This window comes from Durotheca rogersii (genome assembly GCF_024521655.1).
Source record: "Durotheca rogersii strain YMJ 92031201 chromosome Unknown GGS23scaffold_6, whole genome shotgun sequence".
Taxonomy (NCBI): Eukaryota; Fungi; Ascomycota; class Sordariomycetes; order Xylariales; family Xylariaceae; genus Durotheca; species Durotheca rogersii.
In genome coordinates this window covers 610,268-631,400 of record NW_026251237.1, presented here as the reverse complement: position 1 = coordinate 631,400, position 21,133 = coordinate 610,268, and the positions used below count along the sequence as shown (strand labels likewise).

Sequence of the window (21,133 nt, the reverse complement as noted above, 5' to 3'; positions counted from 1 at the left end):
GTACGTGCATACACGTACTAGTACAATATGAGTACAGGTACCTTAGGTACCTAGTTATGTCCATAATGTACATGCATAAGGTGTCCCTGAGACGGAGATTTGGAGATACATTCCCGCACCTCAACACACTATTAGCGGCCGGGTTCCAGGCTCCAGTTTTCCAGGGCAGGGGATGTACCTGTGTAGTACGTAACGTGAACCCATCCCACACTGTAGCTTGTCCTTCCGAGGTCCGTTCTAGCAGGCCCAGTTCAGTTAAGTAGGTGCAGCACACGCCGACGCGGGAGTGGAAGTCGGTTACAATACAACTCCGGAATCGACAACAACAGAGGGAGCGTCTCATGGAGTTGCACATCCAACCGCCGGGCCCTCCATCGTGATCCCAATGATGCTCCCACGAAAGCGTGCGAGACCAAACCCCTCCGACGGGGGAGGTAATGACGCACACAAACCTGCGACCCGGCCGTCACGAGCTGCCGCCCGTGTTGCATCACTAGAACCGTCCGAAGCTGCGCCCGCCCAGGCAGCACCACCCAGGAGCCGACGTGATCCCGATGCAACCACGACTGCCGACTCCGTCGATACAAAGCAGGTCTGCTATTTACTAGGCAATCTAGCCGTGTTTACCTCGAGCTGCTGTTGACCTCGCTTTGCATCTTTGATAGGTTCGCAAGTCTCCGAGCTGGTATGGCTCTTGGCCACGAGCGCCCACGCCCAAATCATCTGCCTCTACCCAAGTCTCACATCAGACGATAATGGGTGGCACTCTACGACCCGGAGCCGCCGCAGACCTTAGTCGTTACGAGTCCAAGAGGAGCGACAGCCCTGCCGGGGCCGATGCTCGATCGATCCGAACGATGTCGAAGATGTCGGAAACGGTTAGGCCGTCCGAACAGCAGGATAACGAGTCTAGAGGGAGGCTTCGAGATGAAAATAAGTCAGGCGAATCTGATAGAGATACCGACCCAAAGGACCAAACCCAAACGGGTCAAAATGCGACCGCGAGCAGTAACAACGAACCTCCCCCGACGGAAACGCCAATCCTCCAACCGCAGGCTTCCTCGGGCTGGTTGGGATGGTTTAGCAGGCCGTCGGCGCCTGACGTCGTAACACCGAAGGACGAGGCGCTACAAGATGTGACATTGAACGACCAAAACATTGAAGTTGACTCTCCTAAAGAACCGGAGAGTGCACAGCCGAACGCCGCCCAGCCCGAACCTGAACAGGCACCACGAATGGAGCCCGCGGAGCCTACCAAATCGACCACCTCTTGGTTTGGGTTTTGGTATTCATCTACCGCGCCACCAACCCCCGACGACCCCGCGCAGACAGCCATCGAAGCACCGTCAGCTCAAGATCCCACCCCTAAAGAAACACAGGATGTGGTGATGGAGGATGCGCCACCACCGAAGCGGACAGAAACGGGCAAGCCGGCCGCGAGTTCCACCTGGGCTTTTTGGTCTAGGGACACGGGCCAGAAAGACAGCGCAAAGGCGGCGACCGTCCCAGAGCCTGGCGAGCTGGCTATCATCGGCGACGGCTCAGAAGCACACCCGAGGCGCTCAACTAGCCTAGAGATAAACGGAAATGATGTGCCTCCGAAGGAGACTTCGGTCAAAGCCCCGAAAGAGACGGCAGTTAAGGCCAAGAGGAGCAAGAGGGTACGGCCGCAGTCCATGGATATAGACGAAGCGTTACCGAGACCAGAGACTCCCCAGTCAGACATGTCTGCTAAAACTGCGCCTCTCAAGTCGACGACTGTTCCGGGCCCCGGCAGATCCTCAACCCAGAACCTGCTTCTGCCGTCGTTTCGAAGCACCTATCGGATGAAGGACAATCCGTCGATAATCAAGCAAATCACCCAGCTACTGCTGCGTATACAACAACCTCCCGGAAACCACGTATTTCTCGTTAAAGAACCGCCAAGAATCAAGAAAGCGGTTGCTATAGGTATACGGTATGTACGAAAATCATTACGGATATCGATTATTGTTTTCTGGAGTTTTGTTGTTCGCGGCCGAAGCTAACGTGTTTGCAGTATGTCACCACTCTCCCGCTTCATGCTCTTCTCCCAACCTCGTACTAGGCAAAGCCGATAGATTTGATGGCGGGATCTTGTCTGCCTCGTGTGTGATGTTAATTTGTGACAGATGGTCTTTTCCCGGCTGCGTATCTACGCCCGATGATAGGGCAACCGACGGGAACCTCGATCCGCTTCGCGAATCATTGTGCTGAAGCGATCCGGAGGTGGGCGGACAGCCATGGCTGTGGCGACTGCGAAATCGAAAAGATCGCTCTCGAGGGGGAGGGCAAGATTGCGGATAGAGTCGACAACCTCTGGAAACTACTGTTGAACTGGATCGACCATATTCGTAGGGCTGATCTCATCGTTCTAGCCTGCCATTCTCAGGGCGTCCCTGTCGGTTTGATGCTGCTCGAAAAGTTGATAAATTTGGAAATTATCACGCGCTCTAGGGTTGGCGTTTGCGCTATGGGTTCGTACACTACGCCGATGATACCACCGTGACCCGTGGTTCTCGCCTCTGACTTTTGACTATTAGCCGGTGTATCGCTAGGACCTTTCCCCGACTACAAGTCGGGCATGGGCAGTGAGTTTTTCTCGAAATCGTTTCTTTTAAGACATGCCGTTCCATCTACTTCTGATGATAGTCGGCGAGCTCACCGAGCCTCCGGAAAAGCCGTGGAGACTGCTACGGAAGGATGCATGCTAACTGTAAGTGTTACAGTGTTGATGGGCACCGCTGCCGAACTTTGGCAATTCGCGGACCCCGAAAGTGAAATCTCTAAAAGATACCAGCATGCACTCGAGGCTGTTATTGGATACGGTGCCCGTGTCACGGTAAGTCGAGGAATTCTGGTTCCGGCCCCATCCGCGAGCCTTGGCTGTTTACGAGTACTGAGTGCCGATATACAGTACATTGGCAGTATCGATGATCAGTTGGTTCCAATGGAGTCGGCGATCTACTCGCCTGCGTCACATCCTTACATCTGCAGGGCAGTATTCATTGATGGGCGTATCCACGCGCCCGACTTCATCGCCCACCTCGTTGGGTTCGCGTTGAAACTTCGGAACCTGGGCATCAGCGACCACGGGCTCATCCGCGAGCTCTCTGTGCCACTGGCCGGGAGTCTCTATTCCGGCGAGGGCCATTCGAGGCTCTACGACGACGAGCAGGTGTACGAGTAAGTTATACACATCTACGTCTACAGGCTACCTAGCTAGCACATGGTACGACCCGAACCCTGCTAATGTGCCGAAGCTTGGCGATATCGCATGCGCTCGAGACGACCAACGTGTCGGGAGTGCCGTGTCGGGTTCATAAGCAAGAACGATTGGCAAACCCCAATCCCTTCATGTTGCCGTGGATCATGCGCGGGTTGCTGGAGGAGGAGTTTGTTCGGACGGAGTTGTACTCGGAGACGGTCGAGTTGCTGCAACAGTTTGACGATTGGTCACCGACCACTAAGGCGCTCAAGGATGTCAAATATAGGTTAGAGGCGGTTCGGTCGAAACTATAGCACCACCAAAAGGGGGGGAGTATTGTTATGGCTTAGGATTAGACGGGAATTTGGCGACCTGTGGTTTTCTACGGGGCCGGGATCGGGACCGGGTAATTGGATGCATATATTAGGCGTTGCGTGGCCCTGACTTAGCACGATGTGCAATCAATTCTACCTCATGAGTACACGATCGATATCCTCTTCGGACACCAGGCACCTTACCCACGGACGGGTAGCCGGTCAGAGTGCACACGTACCTCCGTAGTATACTCATATACGCGAGATGTCTGCGCACCTCGTAAGACTCTCGATGTGGGGTCTGGATATAGGGGGGGAGCGCACGGATTTAAGAACGGTGAGGCAAAAGCGGACGAAGGTAAAGAATGGGTTAACCTGGTATAAATTCTGATGGGTCGGGCATGAGGCCAAAGGGCGGAAAGGAGGATGTGCAGGGCCGGGACGAGCCGGTGGGAGAGGTTCTCTCATTTCCAGCTCGTCCGTCCAGCACATACTGGCCAGCCTCCTTGGTTCCCCAAAGAGGTACCTATTATCTGATTTATATCTACCTGTACATAGGTACTTATAGGTCTCGTAGGTGCGCATTTCTGCCGGCAGTTAGGAGGTGGGAGAAGGCAGGTTTGGTACCTTAGGTACCTAGGTACCTGGCAGGCAGGTTCTGCACGATTTACCCCCCCAATGCACATACGCATACGTACATATGTCACTATGGAATTAGCTCTTGTAAGCCTACATCTGCGAGTCGTAGAATGTATGCGTCTACGTTTTACGCAACAACATAAATATATATATAGGAAAGGGGCAAATTGTACGTGGGATACTGTCGTGGGTAGCCATCCGAACTACGAAGGCGCGCGCGTATGCACGTACCTAGCTATAAGATATGCACAATATAGGGACAGAAGGTCGAGCAGAAGAACCTTATCTGGGAAAAGTAGGGGTTGGTCGCACCGGGCTATGCAACTAACCACGATAACCCCACGCGGCGAGGTAGGGTTGAGTGTATAATTATGTACATATGCGCACAAAGGGGGGCCACGATGACCGGGTTCCTGGCCAGGAGGCGCCGAGCTTTCGGCGGATTTGCTTGTCGTTTCCACGTTGCTGTCCTTCCCAGCGAACGGGTCCCGATGCTTGGGGTCACTTGCGCGAGCTCCCTGCTGGACTTAGCGTGCCCTCGACGCCTGAGGTCCCCCCCCCCCCCTCTGCAACCTGCTTCGACTTGTACCTGGCCAGCGAGGAATGCATTGTGACGTGCATGGCCATGTACATGCCTCTATTCTTCCCACTGCTAATCCCCGGCAGCCCGTCCGTCTCCTATCTCATACACCCGCCCGCCACGCTTTGCTGCTCTCCTCCAGTCACACACGGCTGTAATACTTCACCGCACCCGAAGCCTCGCGCGCAGTTGGCCGTCCTACCTCTGACAGATCTCGTACGCGCATACACCGCAGCTCGAGAGATCTCGTTGTCCCGTATCGACCGGCCCAGTTGCGTTACCGACGCGAGCAAGCTCGTCTCCCTGCCGCTACCCTAGACATACCCGGCGCGCAACGTGATGGATCGGTGTCTGACCCGGTGACTTGGATGATGCAGGGAGCGCACGAATCTGAGGCGACAACGTGAGCATGCGAGAGATCTCCCTGGGCCGTCCCTGCCGTTGCAACCTATGCTGACGTTTCTTCTTCTGCTAGTAGGCAACGCGGAGGAACGCGCCTTGCTTGAGGTGCCACTATGATGGCACTCCTAAATCCGACTTTCATCTTCGGCGTCCTCGTCCTCCTCTACCTATCGTCCTTCGTCTTGTTTGCCGTGCTTCGCATAGCCACCGGTATATCGATACAGCGGATCGGCTACTTCTCGCTCCGACGCTTGGCCTACTCTCCTAAAGATGGGATCAAGATCGAAATCCGGGGCCTCGGCCTCAACCTCCACCGCCCGACCTTCTCCCAGCCGACTTGGCTCAGCCTGGTCGTCAGCGAGCTCGCCGTAACCGTTGACATCCAGGAGCTCGAGGGACAGAAGCACCTCGACGTCGAAGGCACCGAGGGAAACAACGAAAAAAACAACAATAATGTGGGGGAACGGGGATCGCAGCATGTCAAGCTCAAGGCTTCATCCGAGAATCCGGGCCAGGCACGGGTTGAACCAGCCCGTGGCGCTACTTGGAAGCAACTCACAAAAATTAAAGAACGCATAAAGAAGCTACATCGGAATGTCAACTGGCTGCGCATGGTCGATGTTGTAGCGACTGATTCGACGCTTCACGTCGTGGACACTGGCAAGGTCCAGTTCGGTAGTTTCACCATGGCCCTCGACACTCGGAATCGTATGGTTGACCGAGCCCGTTTCTTCTTCCAGGCCGGATCTGCTAAGAACCGACAGCAGCAGTCTGCCGAATGGATCGTCACCCTTCGGAGCGTTCTCTTTACCGCCAAAGGGGGCGAGGCCATTGAGGTCTTGGACAGTGCCACGCTAAACGTCCACGGGTTCCTCTACGATAACCTAGACGGGCTTCGGGACGCGGGCATAGCTCTGAAGCTGGGTAGAGTGCATGTCCCCTACGACGACATACGGAGCTGTCTCGACCTCTACCGGAAATCTAAGCGTCGATCTCCCACTGCCTACACGCAGGCCGAATCAATCGAAGTACTGGTTGACAAGGTCATCCAAGAAGTCGACCAGCCCGGAAGCACCGATCAGGAATTGATGCAAACTGTGTCTGATTCTAAGAACTTCGCGAGCTCTATTCTCCGAGGCATCAAGGAGGTCCAGTTCGCGGCTAGCTTCGTCAGTCTCACAAAAAGGTTAGATATCGTGAAGTCAGCTGGCTCGCCTTTGCTCTTGAACGCTTCGATGAAGGAGGTCGGCATCGATCTGCATCGCCTAGACCCCAAGTCACCGGCACACCGCATGTATTTCCCGTCAAAGGATATCGCTCATGAGGCTCTGGCGGCGGCGTTGTCAATCTCCGTTGGTCTCGATGACGGCCATGGGAAGCCAGAGAGAGTGGTGTACATTCCGATGGCCACCACTACCGTAAAAACTACTCTGCCCTCGAAGACTGTCGAGCTTTCTGAAGTCGGGAGCGCCGAGGAAAGAAATGCCAACATCCTTTTCGCAAACTCCGTCGTCACGTCGCCTTCCGTTGATCTAGACCCGAAGCATCTTCCCGTACTCATTGCCCTCCTCCAGCCTCGACCGAAGGCCCCGAGAGCGCGTGTGCAGCAGAGGCATATGCTCATCTCTCGCCTGCTGCCGAAAGCTAACATCAAATTCTCCATGCACGAGCCGGTTCTGAGGATAGCCCTGCCGCCAGTCCAGAAGACGCAGGACCCGGATGATTTCGACTTGATCATCTCTTCCATCTCCTCCATATCACTCGACCTCGAATCTCTCCACTCCGTGATGGAAGACCTGCACTACTCTTTAGTGTCGTCGATGCGAATACAAACCCATCAGCTTTATTACCAGACTACTCAAGGCAGCCGATTTGACTTGATCGAGACCGACTCGTTTGACCTCAAGGTCCAGCTCTCGGCCACGCCCGATGTCCATGTCGTCGCGAATGGGTACCTCCAAACCCTTGCGATTCGCATGACGCGGCCAGAGATAACGGAGGGCCTGCGCCAAATAGTCCGCCAGCTTAAGCTGGACGTCGAGCCCGACAAGCGGGTAGGGCCGAAGACGCAAAGGTCGAAAAACGTCATCCGCGCTTTTCCGCAGTGGCTATTTCATTTCTCGGTGCAGGTTGAAGATTTCAGCGCCGAAATAACGGGAGTCGACGACGACTTCCCAGGGAGTCCACGCGGCGTCGTGCTTCAGATGGAGTCGTGGTCGACGGAATATCGTGCTCATAGGTTGGATACCTTACGCCAGAGACCGCCCTCGAGGAGAAGGGCAGTCAGCCGGTCTTTTATCCCCGATCCAGAATTCTTAAGTGCCATTTCCACACCTCTCTCTCCGCGCAAGAAACAGCAGTACGATGGGGATGGGCGAAGGCTTACGGTCCATATACGTGGCCTCGAGGCATTCATAGCCGAAGCCCCGGAGAAATGGGAAGTTGACCCCTTCTTCCAAATACCTCGTTTCGAGGTAGCGCTCTCCACGCACAGCGACGCTCAGGGCCCGATACTGCACCTTCATTCCCATATGAAGACGCTTCTTGCCAAGTATTCGCTCTTCAGACACTACTCCGTAGGCGTCGCCATCATGGTTCTGCGAAATGCGTTCACGAGCGGGTCGACATCCCAGCGTCCGGCGCCAGCAAGCCCGAGGGCAGGGCATCTGAGCCCTCCACTCGTATCACCTGACTCGCCCGCCGCCGGCCAGACAGATGGCTTCGGCCGACAGCCTAAAGAGCTTGTTACTTTCGAGGTAAAGATTTCTCTGATCCAGCTTAAGGCGGATATGCCTTCCGGCCCCCCCTTAATGCTGCAGGTCTACGGCATAGAGGCTGGCCGGCATAGATGGGCACCCCCATTCGTCTTCTCCAAACTAGTGCGCTTATATGCTGGCGCACCTCGAATGAGAGGAGTCTGGGCGCGCGTCGTAAGCATCATGTCGATTCGTCTAGATTATCGCGAATCCCGTCGAAAGCTATCTGCCGGTGGCTTCCACAATGAGAAGATGTTCGATGTAGTGACGGATGCCGTGCGATTAGCTGTGCCTCATGAGCTTATCATCCACGAAATATCCGACAGTCTTGTCAACGTGTTCAAGGCGACCCAGCAGCTTCATCATCGCTTTAAGACTGGCACAAACGAATATATCTTGGACAAGGGGCCGGAAGGCCCGAAGAATGTGCCCAAGGTGTCTCTAAAGGCTCGCACTTTCTTATTCGAACTCGAAGATGGTGCTTTTGAGTGGAAGCTGGGTATGATTTACAGAGCTGGGCGTGTTGAGCAGCTACAGCGACTTGCGCGTGAGGATGCTTTCCGTGTCAAGGCGAAGAAGATCCACGAAGAGGGTATGAGGAAAGGATCCCGGAAACGCAACCGGTCAGCGAGGGCGAGAGGGAGAACCGCACATTCGAACGCTTCCTGGGCACGAAGTAGGAGCGAGGACGACCTCGGCAAAGAAGATCACGATGAGCGTCCCCACGCTGAGCTGGGCAGGGGAAGAAACCCGCGGTACGATCCGGAGACGGTTTGCGGTATGAGCGGCAACGCCCACGTGTCGATTCAGGAGGCTCGTGTCAAACTTCACGAGCATAACGCCCAGAGCTGGAAGAAGCGCATCGACCGTGATTATTTAACGGCAAAATCTCAGATGAAGGAGATGCGTGGCTCGTTCTGGGGCCCGGATCACATTCCCGACGATATCGAAGACAACGAGAAGATCCTAGAAGTACCGCAGCGGCCAGCACTGATGGGCACGATCATAACGGATCTGCACGTCGTGATCGACAAGCCATCGTTCTCGATCCAGAAGCTGCCAGATTTCCTCCACGAAGTCGGAAAAGGGATGCCAAGAGACATGGAGTATTCTCTCCTTATCCCTATGAACGTCCAAGTTCATATGGGCGAGGCGAGAGTTAGTCTGCGAGATTATCCTCTACCTCTGTTCCACGTTCCGGGGATCAAAGTTGGCCAATCGTCTAAGCTCGCCGCCTTGTCACTCAAGACGGATTTTGTCATCGCCGAAGAATACCACGGCAATGAATCTACTCGCAGTATCAGAGTACAGATCACTCCGCCTAGTAATCCAGAACCAGGCGTGTCGAGCGGGAGGGGATTCGCTATCGACGTTCGCCGCACGATAGGACCAGTGAAATCGTACTCGGATATGCACGTCGACATCAATACCGCGCATCCTACAAGAATTACCTGGGGCCCGTCGTATCAACCGGTTATTCAAGACATGATGATGGCTATTGAATCATTCACCAAGCCGCAGTTGGATCCGTCGGAACGCGTAGGGTTCTGGGATAAGATAAGGCTCAACTTCCACTCTCGGGTACGGATTGCATGGAGGGGAGGTGGCGATGTCCATCTTGCTCTGAAGGGCACAAGAGATCCCTATAATGTTACCGGCAACGGCGCCGGGTTTTTAATGTGTTGGCGAAATAACGTGAGATGGGACGTTCACGCTGACGACGACCCGAAGAGATTCATGACTGTTGAGAGCGGCGACTACGTCCTCGCAATACCCGACTATAGTCATCAAGTTAGGGAAGCATCGCGTCGTATCGGAGAGGACGAAAGCATGGTGAGCGAATCAAGTCTCAAATCCAGCGCTGCATTCAAGAAGGTAGTCATGAAGCTGTCCGGTAACGTACAGTGGATGGCCGGACTTGTCTTCGAACAGGCCATCGAAGACGGGAGACGCAGCTTCCAGTTCGCGCCGCATTACAACGTTGTTCTGAAGGCGCCGCAGCATGCGAAATCGCAGGACGGCGATCTGCCGTACGATGCCTTCAGGGGCTTCCGGAGCGAATACATCCACCTTTCAATCGCAGTCAGGGCCCCCGCCGGCCGCGATTGGGCATCGCCGGACGTGCAACCTTCGAAGAGCTACAACACGGTGCATTTAACCCCCAGATTCTTCACTCACTTCTTCGCCTGGTGGTCTTTATTTAGCGGCCCGATGTCACTGCCTGTTCGTCAAGGCTCACTCTGGCCCTTGAGAGAAAAGAGCAGCAAGAAGTTTGGGAGGCATCTGGGTACGATCAAGTATAACCTCCTCTTGGCCCCGTTGTTCCTGAGCCATATATACAAGCATAAAGATGTCGACAAATATTCCGAGAGCTCCGTCTCGGCTACTGGTATCAAAGTCAGGTTCGACAGCTTTATGCTCGATATCCACCAACGCCGGGAGGAATTCAATACTCGAGACCGGGGTCACAAGACAAACGGTAGAACGACTGGTATTAAAATGCACGCTGCTCAGCTCGACCTGGTATCCGCAGATGTTCGTGCTGTCTCTGCTAGTGTCGGAGGTACGGCCGCCGCGGCGGTTAAGAAGGGTTCAGTTTCGACTCTGTTATCGCAACAAGATGACGACGTCCCAGACTACTCGAATTTCACCATCCCTGACAACGATTTTAGTTGGATCGATATGGACGACTTTGTCGAACTTGACTGGATTCTGCCGTCCAAACCAAACCCAGATACGCAAATTCTGCCTTTGGTATACTCGCCTCACATTACTTATTTCAGACAAACCGATATTGGCGGCATCATTGATGGGGACCCGGACCGTACGAGCCCTTTCGGGGACGAACCCACGCATCTCTGCACAATGAGCCAAGATGACGATCCTCGGAGGGTTCAGTCGCAGCTCATCCAGACTCGTTTAGAACAGTTGCGAACTCAGATCGCGGTCAACTCACGCAACGCTGGCGAAGCCGAGTTGCGCTCTCTCCAAAACGACTCCGACTCCGACTTCAGAGTTGACTTTGAAAGACTCAGCAGGCATGTCGCCGTCCTGAAAGACAAGAGGTCATTTATGGAGAGCATGCTAGAAGAAGTTACTATCAAGGCACTTGCCAACGGCCTGGGGATATCAACAAAGGACTCCGAGCCTCAAAGCCTGGGACTGAACGAGCCGGCCGACAAGGGAGGGGAAGTCAACGGACAGCCAGGGGCGGAATTTGCGAGCGACTTTAAGAACAGGTTCGTGATTCACAATATGCAGCTAAAATGGAACAACCTCCTGCGAAACATCATTCTCCGGTACAGTCATCAGGTCAGCCAGCGGCGCGGCTTTGTTTACTATCTGTCTCGGCCTGCCGTCAAATTCATCTTGGACATCGTCGAGGAGCAGGCTAGGGCTAAGCAGAACGGCAAATCCGCAAACGCACCCTCCAGCGACGCTCCCCCAGCCTCCGACGGCGGCGGGCAGTCTAGTGACGTCGATGAAGATATCGAATACCGCATCAAGCAGATTCTCCGAGACGGCAGGAAATATGTCGACGCGGACGGATACTCTTCGTCCGAAGGCCCTAGCAACACAAACATGGAAGACCTCACGAGCAGTATTGCAGACGAGTTCGCGCCTCAGAATTCCTACCACGTCCGTTTAATCGCACCGCAAATCCAACTCCAAAGCGAAAAGAATAAAAAGCATGTGGTCTTGATCACCGCCAAAGGAATGGATCTTAAGGTGGTTGAGGTTATGGAGAAGGCTAGACTGTCCGACCAGGTCAGCGGTTTAGTCCAACGGCGTTTCCTCCTCAGAATGGACAGCGCTCAGTTCTTCGTTACGCACCAGAAGTGGTTCTCGGGTCAGTTATTATCTATGTATTCCGGAAACACGTACGGGACGCCTTCCGGTTCGTCCTGGCCGCCCTGGGTGCCCATGGAAGTCATGTACGATTTCAAAACGGATCCTTTCGGCTTCAAGCGAGTTGTGCAGAAGACATCAGCCATGCTGAGATACGACAAGTTCAACACTCTCCGACTGAAGTACAATGACGAAGTCAACACCGAGGGCAACAATCCGACAGCAGAGAGCACCGAGACCAGGATGGACAACCTGTGGGTGGAATTCCCCCAGGCTCGAGCTCTATGCAACTCGTCTCAGTATTACGCCGTGTACGTCATCGTGCTTGATCTTCTCATGTACAGCGAACCGCTAGAGAAGACCAGGAGCGAGAGATTGGAGAAGATCATGCTGGCGTCAGACTTTAGCGATCTGCGAGGAACCCCCGAAATGGTCACCCGACTGCAAGAACGCATTAGGCAGCTGGAGGATATCAAGACTCATTTCCAGGTTCACTCGAAGTACCTAGACAGGAAGGGGTGGGAAGACAGGCTGCTCCTGGAGCGTGATCTCTCAGCCTGCGAAGATGAGTTGTTCTTCATGATGAAGGCTATCACCACTTCGCAGAGAAAGTACGACAATGCGTCGCAGAGCAATGCCTTATTAAGATGGACCATCTCGGCAAAGGAAATTGTCTGGCATCTTATTCGAGATAACAATGAGCCATTGGTCGAACTACAGCTGGGCGATGTCGAGTACGACCGTACCGACAACTCAGACGGCTCTCATATCAACTTGATGCAGGTTGGCAAAGTGCTGGGCCTGAACCTCATGCCAGATGCGATCTACCCGGAGATGGTCGCGCCCTTCTTCGAAGACGGGAAGGCCACTACCGCCAGCCCAGATGAGAAGCACATGGTCCGTGTTTACTGGCACATGCTGGAAGCCATCGCGGGGATACCCGTGATGGACCACTTCGAAGTGAATCTATTTCCCATGAGGATTCAGCTGGAACACGAAGTAGGGAGGAAGCTTTTCGAGTACATCTTCCCTGGTATGGATGGAGATGGGCCAGTTGAACAGAGCGACACGCCCTTCATCATAAAGTCGATGTTCCCGGGCGAAGCGGAGGACGACGAAATTGCGGACGATGCCATGTCCGGCTCCAGCAGGGTCGGTACTGCGGTCTCGGACAAGGACTCTACCTTTTCGGCCAGGGCGGGCTCCTTGGAGCTTCGTCTTCAGCCCACACTGGCTCTCGATTCACGTGCGCCCGAAGATCAGAAGTCCAAGGCCGTCAGTATCAACTCGGGCGACGGTAGTAGTAGCAACGTACTCCGGTTCTTCGGCTCCAAGACGATCAGCAAGAAGCCGTCCTACGAGTCCTTGCATGCTACCGGCCCCTCACGACAGGGGATCGGGCGAACCCCGACTGCCACCTCGTTTGCTACCAACGAAACCAAGAAAGCTGGACGGTTCGGCCTTACCTGGAAACCCGCTAACTCGCAAGACAAGCCTTCGGACGACTTGACAAAGATGATTACGCGTGCCTCCAATTACATGACCTTTGCGTATATCAAAATGCCTTCGGTGGTCCTCTGCCTCAGCTACAAGGGCAAAGGCGATCGGAACCTCGAGGATGTACACGACTTTGTCTTCCGTCTGCCTACGATTGAATACCGGAACAAAACCTGGTCCAATCTTGACCTAGCCCTAGAACTCAAGTCTCGCGTGATCAAGGCGCTGATCTCTCACACCGGCGCCATCATCAGCAACAAGCTTAACAAACACCGGCCCAACATAGCCCAGCAGAGCAAGCAACGCGAACTAGCAACCAGCAACGTCCTCCTGGCGACGCCAAATGTATCCAACAGCGGCGACAACAGCGATGATTCGGCGAGCATATTTGGAACGAGCCCAGTGGACTACTCACGATCGCCGCCCAGGAGCGTAAGGGGCGTGCAACCGAATATCTCCGTGCCGCAACGGTCCAACAGCCGAAGCTCTAGCATCGCCTCGTCGCGCTCGTATAGCCGCTCGTTCCGCGACGGCGTCGAAGGCAACAATAGCATCATGAACAACAATAACAACCGAAGCACGCCCCCCCTGCCCTCGTTTGTCAAGATGACGCCGGCCACGCCCGTGGACCGGTCGCCCACCGGCTTCGGAGCCGACATACCGCGGCCGAAGACGAGCAGCGGGATCAACGCGCTGAGCCCGTTCCGGGCGGCGACGACCATCGGCAGCCCGCGGGTCGACGCCAGCGGCCGGCGCAAGTCGACGTCGACGGGCTCGGGCGGCTTCTTCAAGGGCAAGCTGAACGCGCTGACGAGCCGGCTCATGGACCGCGAGAGCGGCGACGCCAAGAGCGTCAGCGACTTCAGGGCGGGCGCCCGCGACGACGAGCGCGACGACGGCCGCGACGAGGACAGGTGGATAGGCTAGCGGGTCGGGGACGCGGACGGGAACGGTCGGCCGCGGCATGCCGCGGGCTCCTAGTTCGCCAATTGCCCGTCGCGCCACGAGAACTACTAACTCAGCGCCTGCACGGCCCAAAGAGGGGAGCCAGCACACTGATCTAGGGAACGGAGCGGGCTTTCACGCACACACAGCAGGCCCCGAGCGCGCCAGGTAGCCAGGGCCAGAGTCCAACGATAGGAGAGCATACATAGTAGCCCTAGCGCCTAGTAGTAGTGGCGCACAGCAAACAAGACGAGCGGTAGAGGTGGTGATAGATGGTAGTGGTAGCGTTGCATTCTTGCATGGGAAAGGAGCTCGGAGAAGGATACACAAAAATGGATTTGCTTTTTCCCCCGATTGGATAGCTTAATGAGAAATACAATATTAATCAACGAACGGCCTGATGCCCTCGCCGCCGGACATGTTGGCTGGGATAGATCTAGACGCGGCAGTTGCAAGGGGGCAGCATCGCAGAGGGAGTGGAGTGAGCAATAATCTTCGGTGTGTATGCGTGTGTGTGTGTGTGTGTGTGCTAGCTATCCAGCCATCGTCTAGATACCATTTATGCTTTACCAAGCTAGTCACAGCCTCCCCGCTCTGCGGAAGATGTAGTAGGCCATCCCGAGCTGGTTCGTCTATCTGGCCTCGCAGAGAGACCTTCGTTTTCGAACACATGGCGTCGGCTATCACCTAGTCGTAGCTAATTAGGTCTGCGCATAGCAGGTCCGAAAGCAGGTAGTAGAGCATGCCTCCTCACCTGCTTCCTCTACAGGCCCCCTTTGCCCGGTCCCCTACTATCGTCAATCCCAATAGTGTGAAGAGATAGATAGACCACACCCGGATCGCGCGTTCCTAGCGCGGCGGCTCACAGGATTCATGCTCCTCGTCGGGCCCGACTCTCAGATCGGGGAGACACCTTCCAATTACATAATATGTCTCCAGGTCTCGTTCCTCGGGGGTGGCGTGCGAGGTAGGGGACTGGAATTGTGCTGTGCGTCCCTTGCTGGGGTGATCCGTATTAAACGGGCATACAAGAGTCGCAAGTCAGCCAACCCGGCCCGTCTCAGGCAGTCAATCCGGCTCTGCTCCGCCGGCGGCCGATTCCACGATCATCTGCCTTTCTTATCGCGACGCCGAATGGTGGTCCTCACCCGGTAGCGGCAGCGGCAGCAGCGGCAGGGGCGGCGTCGAGGTCAGTCATGATGAAACCGGGGCTCCAGTACTCCCACTCGTCCGGGGCCTGCTTGTCGACCCAGAGCATGCCGCTGGCGAGGAGGTCGTCGACGGCGGTGCGGGCGCGGGCGCGGGCCCACCCGAGGCTCGCCATGAGCATCGACGCCGTCACGTAGCCGAGCACCTGCGCCGCCTCGAGCGCCGCGCTCTGGTCCGTGCTGAGCTCCCTCGGCACCGACCGGATGTACGGCTTGTTGCCCACGCGAACGATGGCGTGGCTCGAGCCCAGCGGTTTCAGCGTGCCAACGGCGCGGAGGACGTCGTCGCTATCAGGTGGGGTTGGTTAGCTGATCGTGTAGCGGCGGCGGCCGGGTAGGTAACACATCACAAAGATGGCGAATGGTATTTCGAGGGTAGACGGGTCAAGAACGGGCAGGGGAAGGAGAAGAACGACGTACTCGGTGATCTCGGGGGCGCCCTCCATGCGGCCGCGCATGACCTTCTCGCGGACCTCGCGGACGCCGATGAGGCCGCCGTTCTCGGTGCGGGTGGCGCCGCAGACCTCGACGACGCGCACGGCGAGCTCGAAGTAGAAGTCGTTGACGCTGCGGCCGAGCAGCTGGGCCCACATGCTGCCCCCCACGCCGCCGCCCGATGACGAGGAGGACGAGGCCAGGGGGTCGACGCCGATGGCGGCGCACATGCGCGCGAACTGCGCGCGGAACGACGGGTCCGACCGGATGTCCTTGGCGTGCGTCTGCGCGAACTGCTGCAGCAGCGACCGGAACACCGAGAGCTGCGTCTCGAGCGCCTGCGCGTCGTTGCTGCGCAGCGAGCTGCCGTGCGAGGCGAACTGCGCCGAGGTCAGGCGCGACCGGTCGAAGGCCGCGAGGCCGACGCCTTTGCGGGACATCTCGTCTTTTTCTTGCCTTCTTCCTTTTCCTCTTTTCGGTGTACAGTTTCTCTTATCCCAGCTTGTCCCAAGTTCTCACGTACGAGTGAGGTGGCGACGGGGACGAAGAAGGCGACGATGGCGGTTCGTAGTAGCGGAGGATTCTAAGTTCCCACGGCTGATAAGGAGGCCAAGAGAGGAGGAGATATTAGAGCGGCATTTAGCTTTCAGGTTCGTAGATATCTCGATGATGAAGGTAGGTATACCTGGACTATAAGGACACGAGACGACCAAAGGGCAAGCAGACCAGCTGGGCCGGCCAGGTCTGGCGGTATGCTGTATGGGTGAGGAGAGAGGAGAGGGGAGGGGAGAGAAGTGCTGGGCGATGATGTAACAGAGTTGCTAAATATCTGGCGGAAAGGGGCCTTAGGACAAAATGTACAAGGTACCTATCCCTCGGCATTTCTTCGGTCGTCCGCCTTCACCTGGATCCCAGTGGATACACCGAGCCTCCAAATCGAGACTAGCGTATTTCCAGGGCACAAACCCTTTTTACGACCTTCTCGGCAAAGCCAACGCGAAAATTGTGTGTCTAAGCCCGACATCTCATCTCCATCACCACCAATTCCACCGACGCCGTTGCGAATCCCTTCACCCTCTCCCGCCCACACAACCAGACGCGACCGCAACCATGTCTAACCAAAGCGTACAGTGCTTCGGCAAGAAGAAGACGGCCACCGCCGTCGCCCACTGCAAGGTTCGTCCACCGTCAACCCCCCAAGGCCGAGACGAGGGAGGGGGGAAGGCCACGGCCCCAACCTCGCCGTCGCTGCATAGCTAAATCGCGTATACCCAACGAGCGAGCTGCTAACCGGCGTCCCCGCCATCGTACAGACCGGCTCCGGCCTCATCAAGGTCAACGGGCGCCCGCTATCCCTAGTCCAACCGGAGGTGCTGCGCTTCAAGGTACGCAGCGGATATACCTATATCGACGCGATTCCGCGCGGTCGCGGGGCGAGAAGCCAGAAGCTAACTAACGCCGGGGGCGGCCCTCCAGGTTTACGAACCGCTCCTGATCATCGGGCTAGACAAGTTCGCGGAGGTGGACATCCGCGTGCGGGTGACGGGCGGCGGCCACACGTCGCAGGTCTACGCGGTGCGCCAGGCCATCGCCAAGTCGCTGATCGCGTACTACCAGAAGTACGTCGACGAGCACAGCAAGAACTCGCTGAAGCAGGCCCTCGTCCAGTACGACCGCACCCTCCTCGTCGCCGACAACCGCCGCTGCGAGCCCAAGAAGTTCGGCGGTCCCGGCGCCCGCTCCCGGTTCCAGAAGTCTTACCGTTAAAAAAAAAAAAGGAAAAAAAAGGGCGTGGCGCACCAGCCGGCTGGCTCTCGGTGGGAAGAGTTTCGGCTGGAAGACTCTCGGTACGTTGGATGGTGGGGGGAAAGGGAGAGAGGCAAGGCAAGGCAGGAGGAGCCAACGCCTGTTGTTGCGGTTGTTGGCTGGGGATATTGGACGATACCATACGATACGCGGGGGCGCAGCCGACCAGCCAAATACGGCTCACCCTTTTGCCTGGTCTTCCCCGGTTATCATTACCTCCCCTCCTCTCTCCCCTTTCCCCCGCCTCTTTTAGCAGCTGGGACAGGTACGGCTACGGCGGGCGGGCTGGTCGTACCTCGCGGACTGGCGTCACAAGACAAATGAGAAAACACGGATTTTTTTTTAATCAAAGCAAGGGCCAATCTGTTCTGGAACCACCTCTCTCAGATGGGGCTCTCTTCTACGACCATCATCATCAAACTATCCGCCTATGAAACTGCATTTGCATGGCGGGCTCTCGCTCCCGCCGGGTTGTAAGAGGGATTAGGCGAATGAGGCGACCGAGTTTTACTGACACACAAGAGAACAAGAAATAAGCAAAAAGCCCAAAATGCTCGTGACTGTGCTAGTTCCGAGGGAGGACCCTCTTCCCGGTGATGGTGAGGGTGATAGCTATCTGATAAGCGGCGCCGGTGAGTTGTTCAACGTAGAGCAAAACGCACCCAAAAAGTGCAAATATCGAGGAGACCCAGCAATAAGCCCGTGAAAGGCATAGGTATGTGAGGAACCGGGATCCAAGGACAGTGGAATATCCCAAGATCGCTTAGAAACGTATGTAATTCCTCACTTGGTTCCCTCACTACCGGCGGCGACCTAGTAACGGAAGGGATACATCTCCGGGGCACATAGACACACATATATAGCCTACCCCTTCACCCATACTCACAGGTCGAGGGGGGCAGCATCAGTTGAGCCATGTCGTGGACGCTTGTGCGAGTTGTACCGTGTGTGCGCGGTCGCTACGGGGCGGTGCTCCCTTATTCTACCGCCCCCGACGAGCACCCATAGACACACATACATATACGGCTTGACCCCGGGGAGGGCGTCTGTCCGCGGTGCGATCGATCCCCGCAGACGACACCGACGAGGTAGCACCCTTCTCTCCCGTCCTCTCTCTTCCCACCACACCCCAGGCAAGCCGGCGAGCCAACAAGCCGAGTATATCAGTTCGCCTGCGCTCTCGCGGCGTGTGTCGCACTCTAACCCATCATAATCCCGTAGCTCCCTCACCTCCACCCTTATTCTTATTCCCCCCCCCCCCTCCTTATTGCCTCCCCCCATCCGAGCCGTCATCCGCCCAAGACACGAGGCCGACCTCGCGGCCGCGCTCGTCGAGCTCGACGACCGCGGGCGCGAACTCGCCGCGGTCGTCCTCGCCGTCGTCGACGTCGCGGGGGTCGGCGCCTTGCAGGACCTCGCCGTCGTCGAGCGTCGCGCCCCCGAAGCGCAGCGCGCGGCGGGCGCCGGCGCCGCCGTCGCGCAGGTCCCAGCCGCGGGCGCCGCGGGCCCAGGCGGCGAGCTCGGCGAAGGCGGCGCGGGGCTCGGCCGCCGCGCCCTCTTCTTCGGCGAGGCGCGCGCCGTACGCGGCGAGCGCGCGGCGCAGGGCCGTCGGCGCGCCGGCCGGCATCGCGTCGAGGAGCGCGTCGAGGCCGCCCGCGAGCCGGCGCTCGCAGTACGCGAGCTGGGCGCGGAGGGCGCGGAGGAGGCGCGCGGCGAGCGCCGGGCGCGCCGCGGCCAGGCCGTAGCTGCGCAGCGCGACGCGCGTCGCCGCGAACCACCACTGGTCGAGGCACGCGTGGTTGCCGAGGTGCGCGCCGGTCAGGAAGGCGAGGGCCAGCTCGCCTTCGAGGCCTGCGCCGTCGTCGTCGTCGTCGTCGTCGCGCCGCGCCAGAGTCTCGAGCACGAAGCCCGTCGCGTCGAGCGCTTGCCGCGTGCGCGCCTCGCCGGTCGCGGCCGCGCTGACGAGGGGCGACCCCGAGGGGAAGCTGAAGCGCAGCTCCGACGCCCCGCTGCCGGCGTACAGCGCCGCCTCCTCGGCCGACGCCGCGCGCCCCTCGACCCGGTCCATCGTGCTGACCGGCAAATCCCGGCCCGCCGTCGCGCCCGCGACCCGGGCGAGGAGGCCGGCGTCGATCGCCGATGTGAGCTGGGACCAGAGGGTTGCGTTGTCCAGCGGTGGCGGGGGCCGGCCGGCCGGCGCGGGATTTGACGGGATGGGGGATGCCCCTGACGAAGAGATGAAGAAGCGGTAAGGCACGAGACTGTTGTAGATCTGCCCGAGTCTCTGCTTCTGGAGCTGCTGCTCGGCCTCGCTGGGGACGGTCAGGATCTCGTTGGCCTTGTCCCACTGCTTGACGTAAACCTGCAGTTCCTCGCCGTCCTTCCGCTCGGGGGTAAAGATCCAGTACCCGCTCCGTGAAGAGGTGAGTTCCGAGGGAGACACCCAGATGAGATGCGCCCCCGGGGGGATCTCCCGGAAGCCGGGGAAGGGCTTCTGGGCCGAGAAAGACACGCTATCGCAGCCAATCGTGAAGTTCGCGGGCAGGCCGTTCAGGATCAGAACATCGCCGCCCGTCGGCAATGAAGGCGGCGCCATGGCGGCGCCGTGGGATGGAGCTTACGGCGTGTCCGCGCCCGGTTCGCGTCCACGCGGCTGCCAACTCGAAGAGAGCCGTCGGGTAGGAAGGCGGTCGCGAAGGTTCGCTAAGCTTGGCGGGTCTGATGAGGCGCAAATCCGGGTTGTGTATCGTCTCGACGGCCGCAGCGAGATGCAGGATTCCGGGGTCGGTAGAGGTGGAACCGGGAAGTTGAAGAGGGACGGATCTCACCTGCGACCCCACCCTGGCCGGGTTTTGGCGAGCGGACTTACCTGGGCGCTTCACTGTGGGTCTCCGCGGTCTCTGTTCGTTCGGGATCGATGTAAGTCGCCGGCGCGCACAATAATATCCGTAGAATTCGTACCCTACCAGGATACGTTCGAGATACTTCCAATATGTGTGTGCATCGTATTATCGCACTACCGGTAAATAAAACCCAGAGGTATGCTCTTTTCTCATGCATATTCCTCACAAACTCGGTGATGTCGTCGACTATGATAATACCTTCGCTAGCAAATTCGTCTAAGGGTAGTACTCTACCATAAATCACTGCTGCTCTCGTCGTTTTCAGGGCCCTTTCTATAACATTCCGGTGAAGAGGTGTGGGATTATGAGGGAGGGGAGTACTGAAGAGCTAGAGGCTGGAGGGGCGGCAGGCGACTTGTGTTGAACGACGGATAAGTGAGAGCTTCACACTTATGCCAGACTGCTACCGAGCTCAAAGGTGGGAAAACTCGAAGCAAACCCCCTTCATCCTGTCTTCCCCAGTCCCAACGGCGCGTTTTTCTGCTGGCGCTTTGCGTCCCTAGTCAGTATGCCACAGTGTTTGCAGCGCTACTACCCCCAGTCGTTCTCGACGAGGGTTGTCCCAGTGGGCCA

General features: G+C 57.2%; 5 protein-coding genes across 5 annotated transcripts; 3 read left to right on the top strand and 2 right to left on the bottom strand.

Annotated features, from left to right (window-relative positions):
* Positions 1 to 234: 234 nt before the first annotated feature.
* GGS23DRAFT_560978 (uncharacterized protein) lies at positions 235 to 3,712 on the top strand. Its single transcript, XM_051515917.1, has 7 exons — positions 235 to 592; positions 666 to 1,956; positions 2,151 to 2,495; positions 2,562 to 2,609; positions 2,748 to 2,860; positions 2,936 to 3,204; positions 3,282 to 3,712. Exons 1-7 carry the CDS (start codon positions 386 to 388, stop codon positions 3,538 to 3,540), a joined length of 2,532 nt encoding a protein of 843 aa, XP_051373311.1. The 5' UTR covers positions 235 to 385; the 3' UTR covers positions 3,541 to 3,712.
* Positions 3,713 to 5,060: 1,348 nt separating this feature from the next.
* GGS23DRAFT_455116 (mitochondrial protein from FMP27-domain-containing protein) lies at positions 5,061 to 14,399 on the top strand. The gene is made up of 2 exons (XM_051514050.1): positions 5,061 to 5,162; positions 5,235 to 14,399. The coding sequence occupies exon 2, from the start codon at positions 5,275 to 5,277 to the stop codon at positions 14,188 to 14,190; it is 8,916 nt and encodes a 2,971-aa protein (XP_051373310.1). The 5' UTR covers positions 5,061 to 5,162; positions 5,235 to 5,274; the 3' UTR covers positions 14,191 to 14,399.
* Positions 14,400 to 15,116: 717 nt separating this feature from the next.
* Positions 15,117 to 16,661, bottom strand: GGS23DRAFT_455078 (ESCRT-2 complex). Its single transcript, XM_051514049.1, has 3 exons — positions 16,537 to 16,661; positions 15,837 to 16,448; positions 15,117 to 15,704 (listed from the first exon to the last, which is right to left on the bottom strand). The coding sequence occupies exons 2-3, from the start codon at positions 16,289 to 16,291 to the stop codon at positions 15,353 to 15,355; spliced, it is 807 nt and encodes a 268-aa protein (XP_051373309.1). The 5' UTR covers positions 16,292 to 16,448; positions 16,537 to 16,661; the 3' UTR covers positions 15,117 to 15,352.
* A 206-nt stretch (positions 16,662 to 16,867) lies between these two features.
* GGS23DRAFT_560968 (40S ribosomal protein S16) lies at positions 16,868 to 18,205 on the top strand. Its single transcript, XM_051515916.1, has 3 exons — positions 16,868 to 17,027; positions 17,165 to 17,236; positions 17,328 to 18,205. Exons 1-3 carry the CDS (start codon positions 16,962 to 16,964, stop codon positions 17,616 to 17,618), a joined length of 429 nt encoding a protein of 142 aa, XP_051373308.1. The 5' UTR covers positions 16,868 to 16,961; the 3' UTR covers positions 17,619 to 18,205.
* A 716-nt stretch (positions 18,206 to 18,921) lies between these two features.
* GGS23DRAFT_619229 (A1 cistron-splicing factor) lies at positions 18,922 to 20,387 on the bottom strand (the record flags this gene model as incomplete). The annotated part of the gene is made up of 1 exon (XM_051520998.1): positions 18,922 to 20,387. The coding sequence occupies exon 1, from the start codon at positions 20,251 to 20,253 to the stop codon at positions 18,922 to 18,924; it is 1,332 nt and encodes a 443-aa protein (XP_051373307.1). The 5' UTR covers positions 20,254 to 20,387.
* Between the last annotated feature and the right edge of the window lie 746 nt (positions 20,388 to 21,133).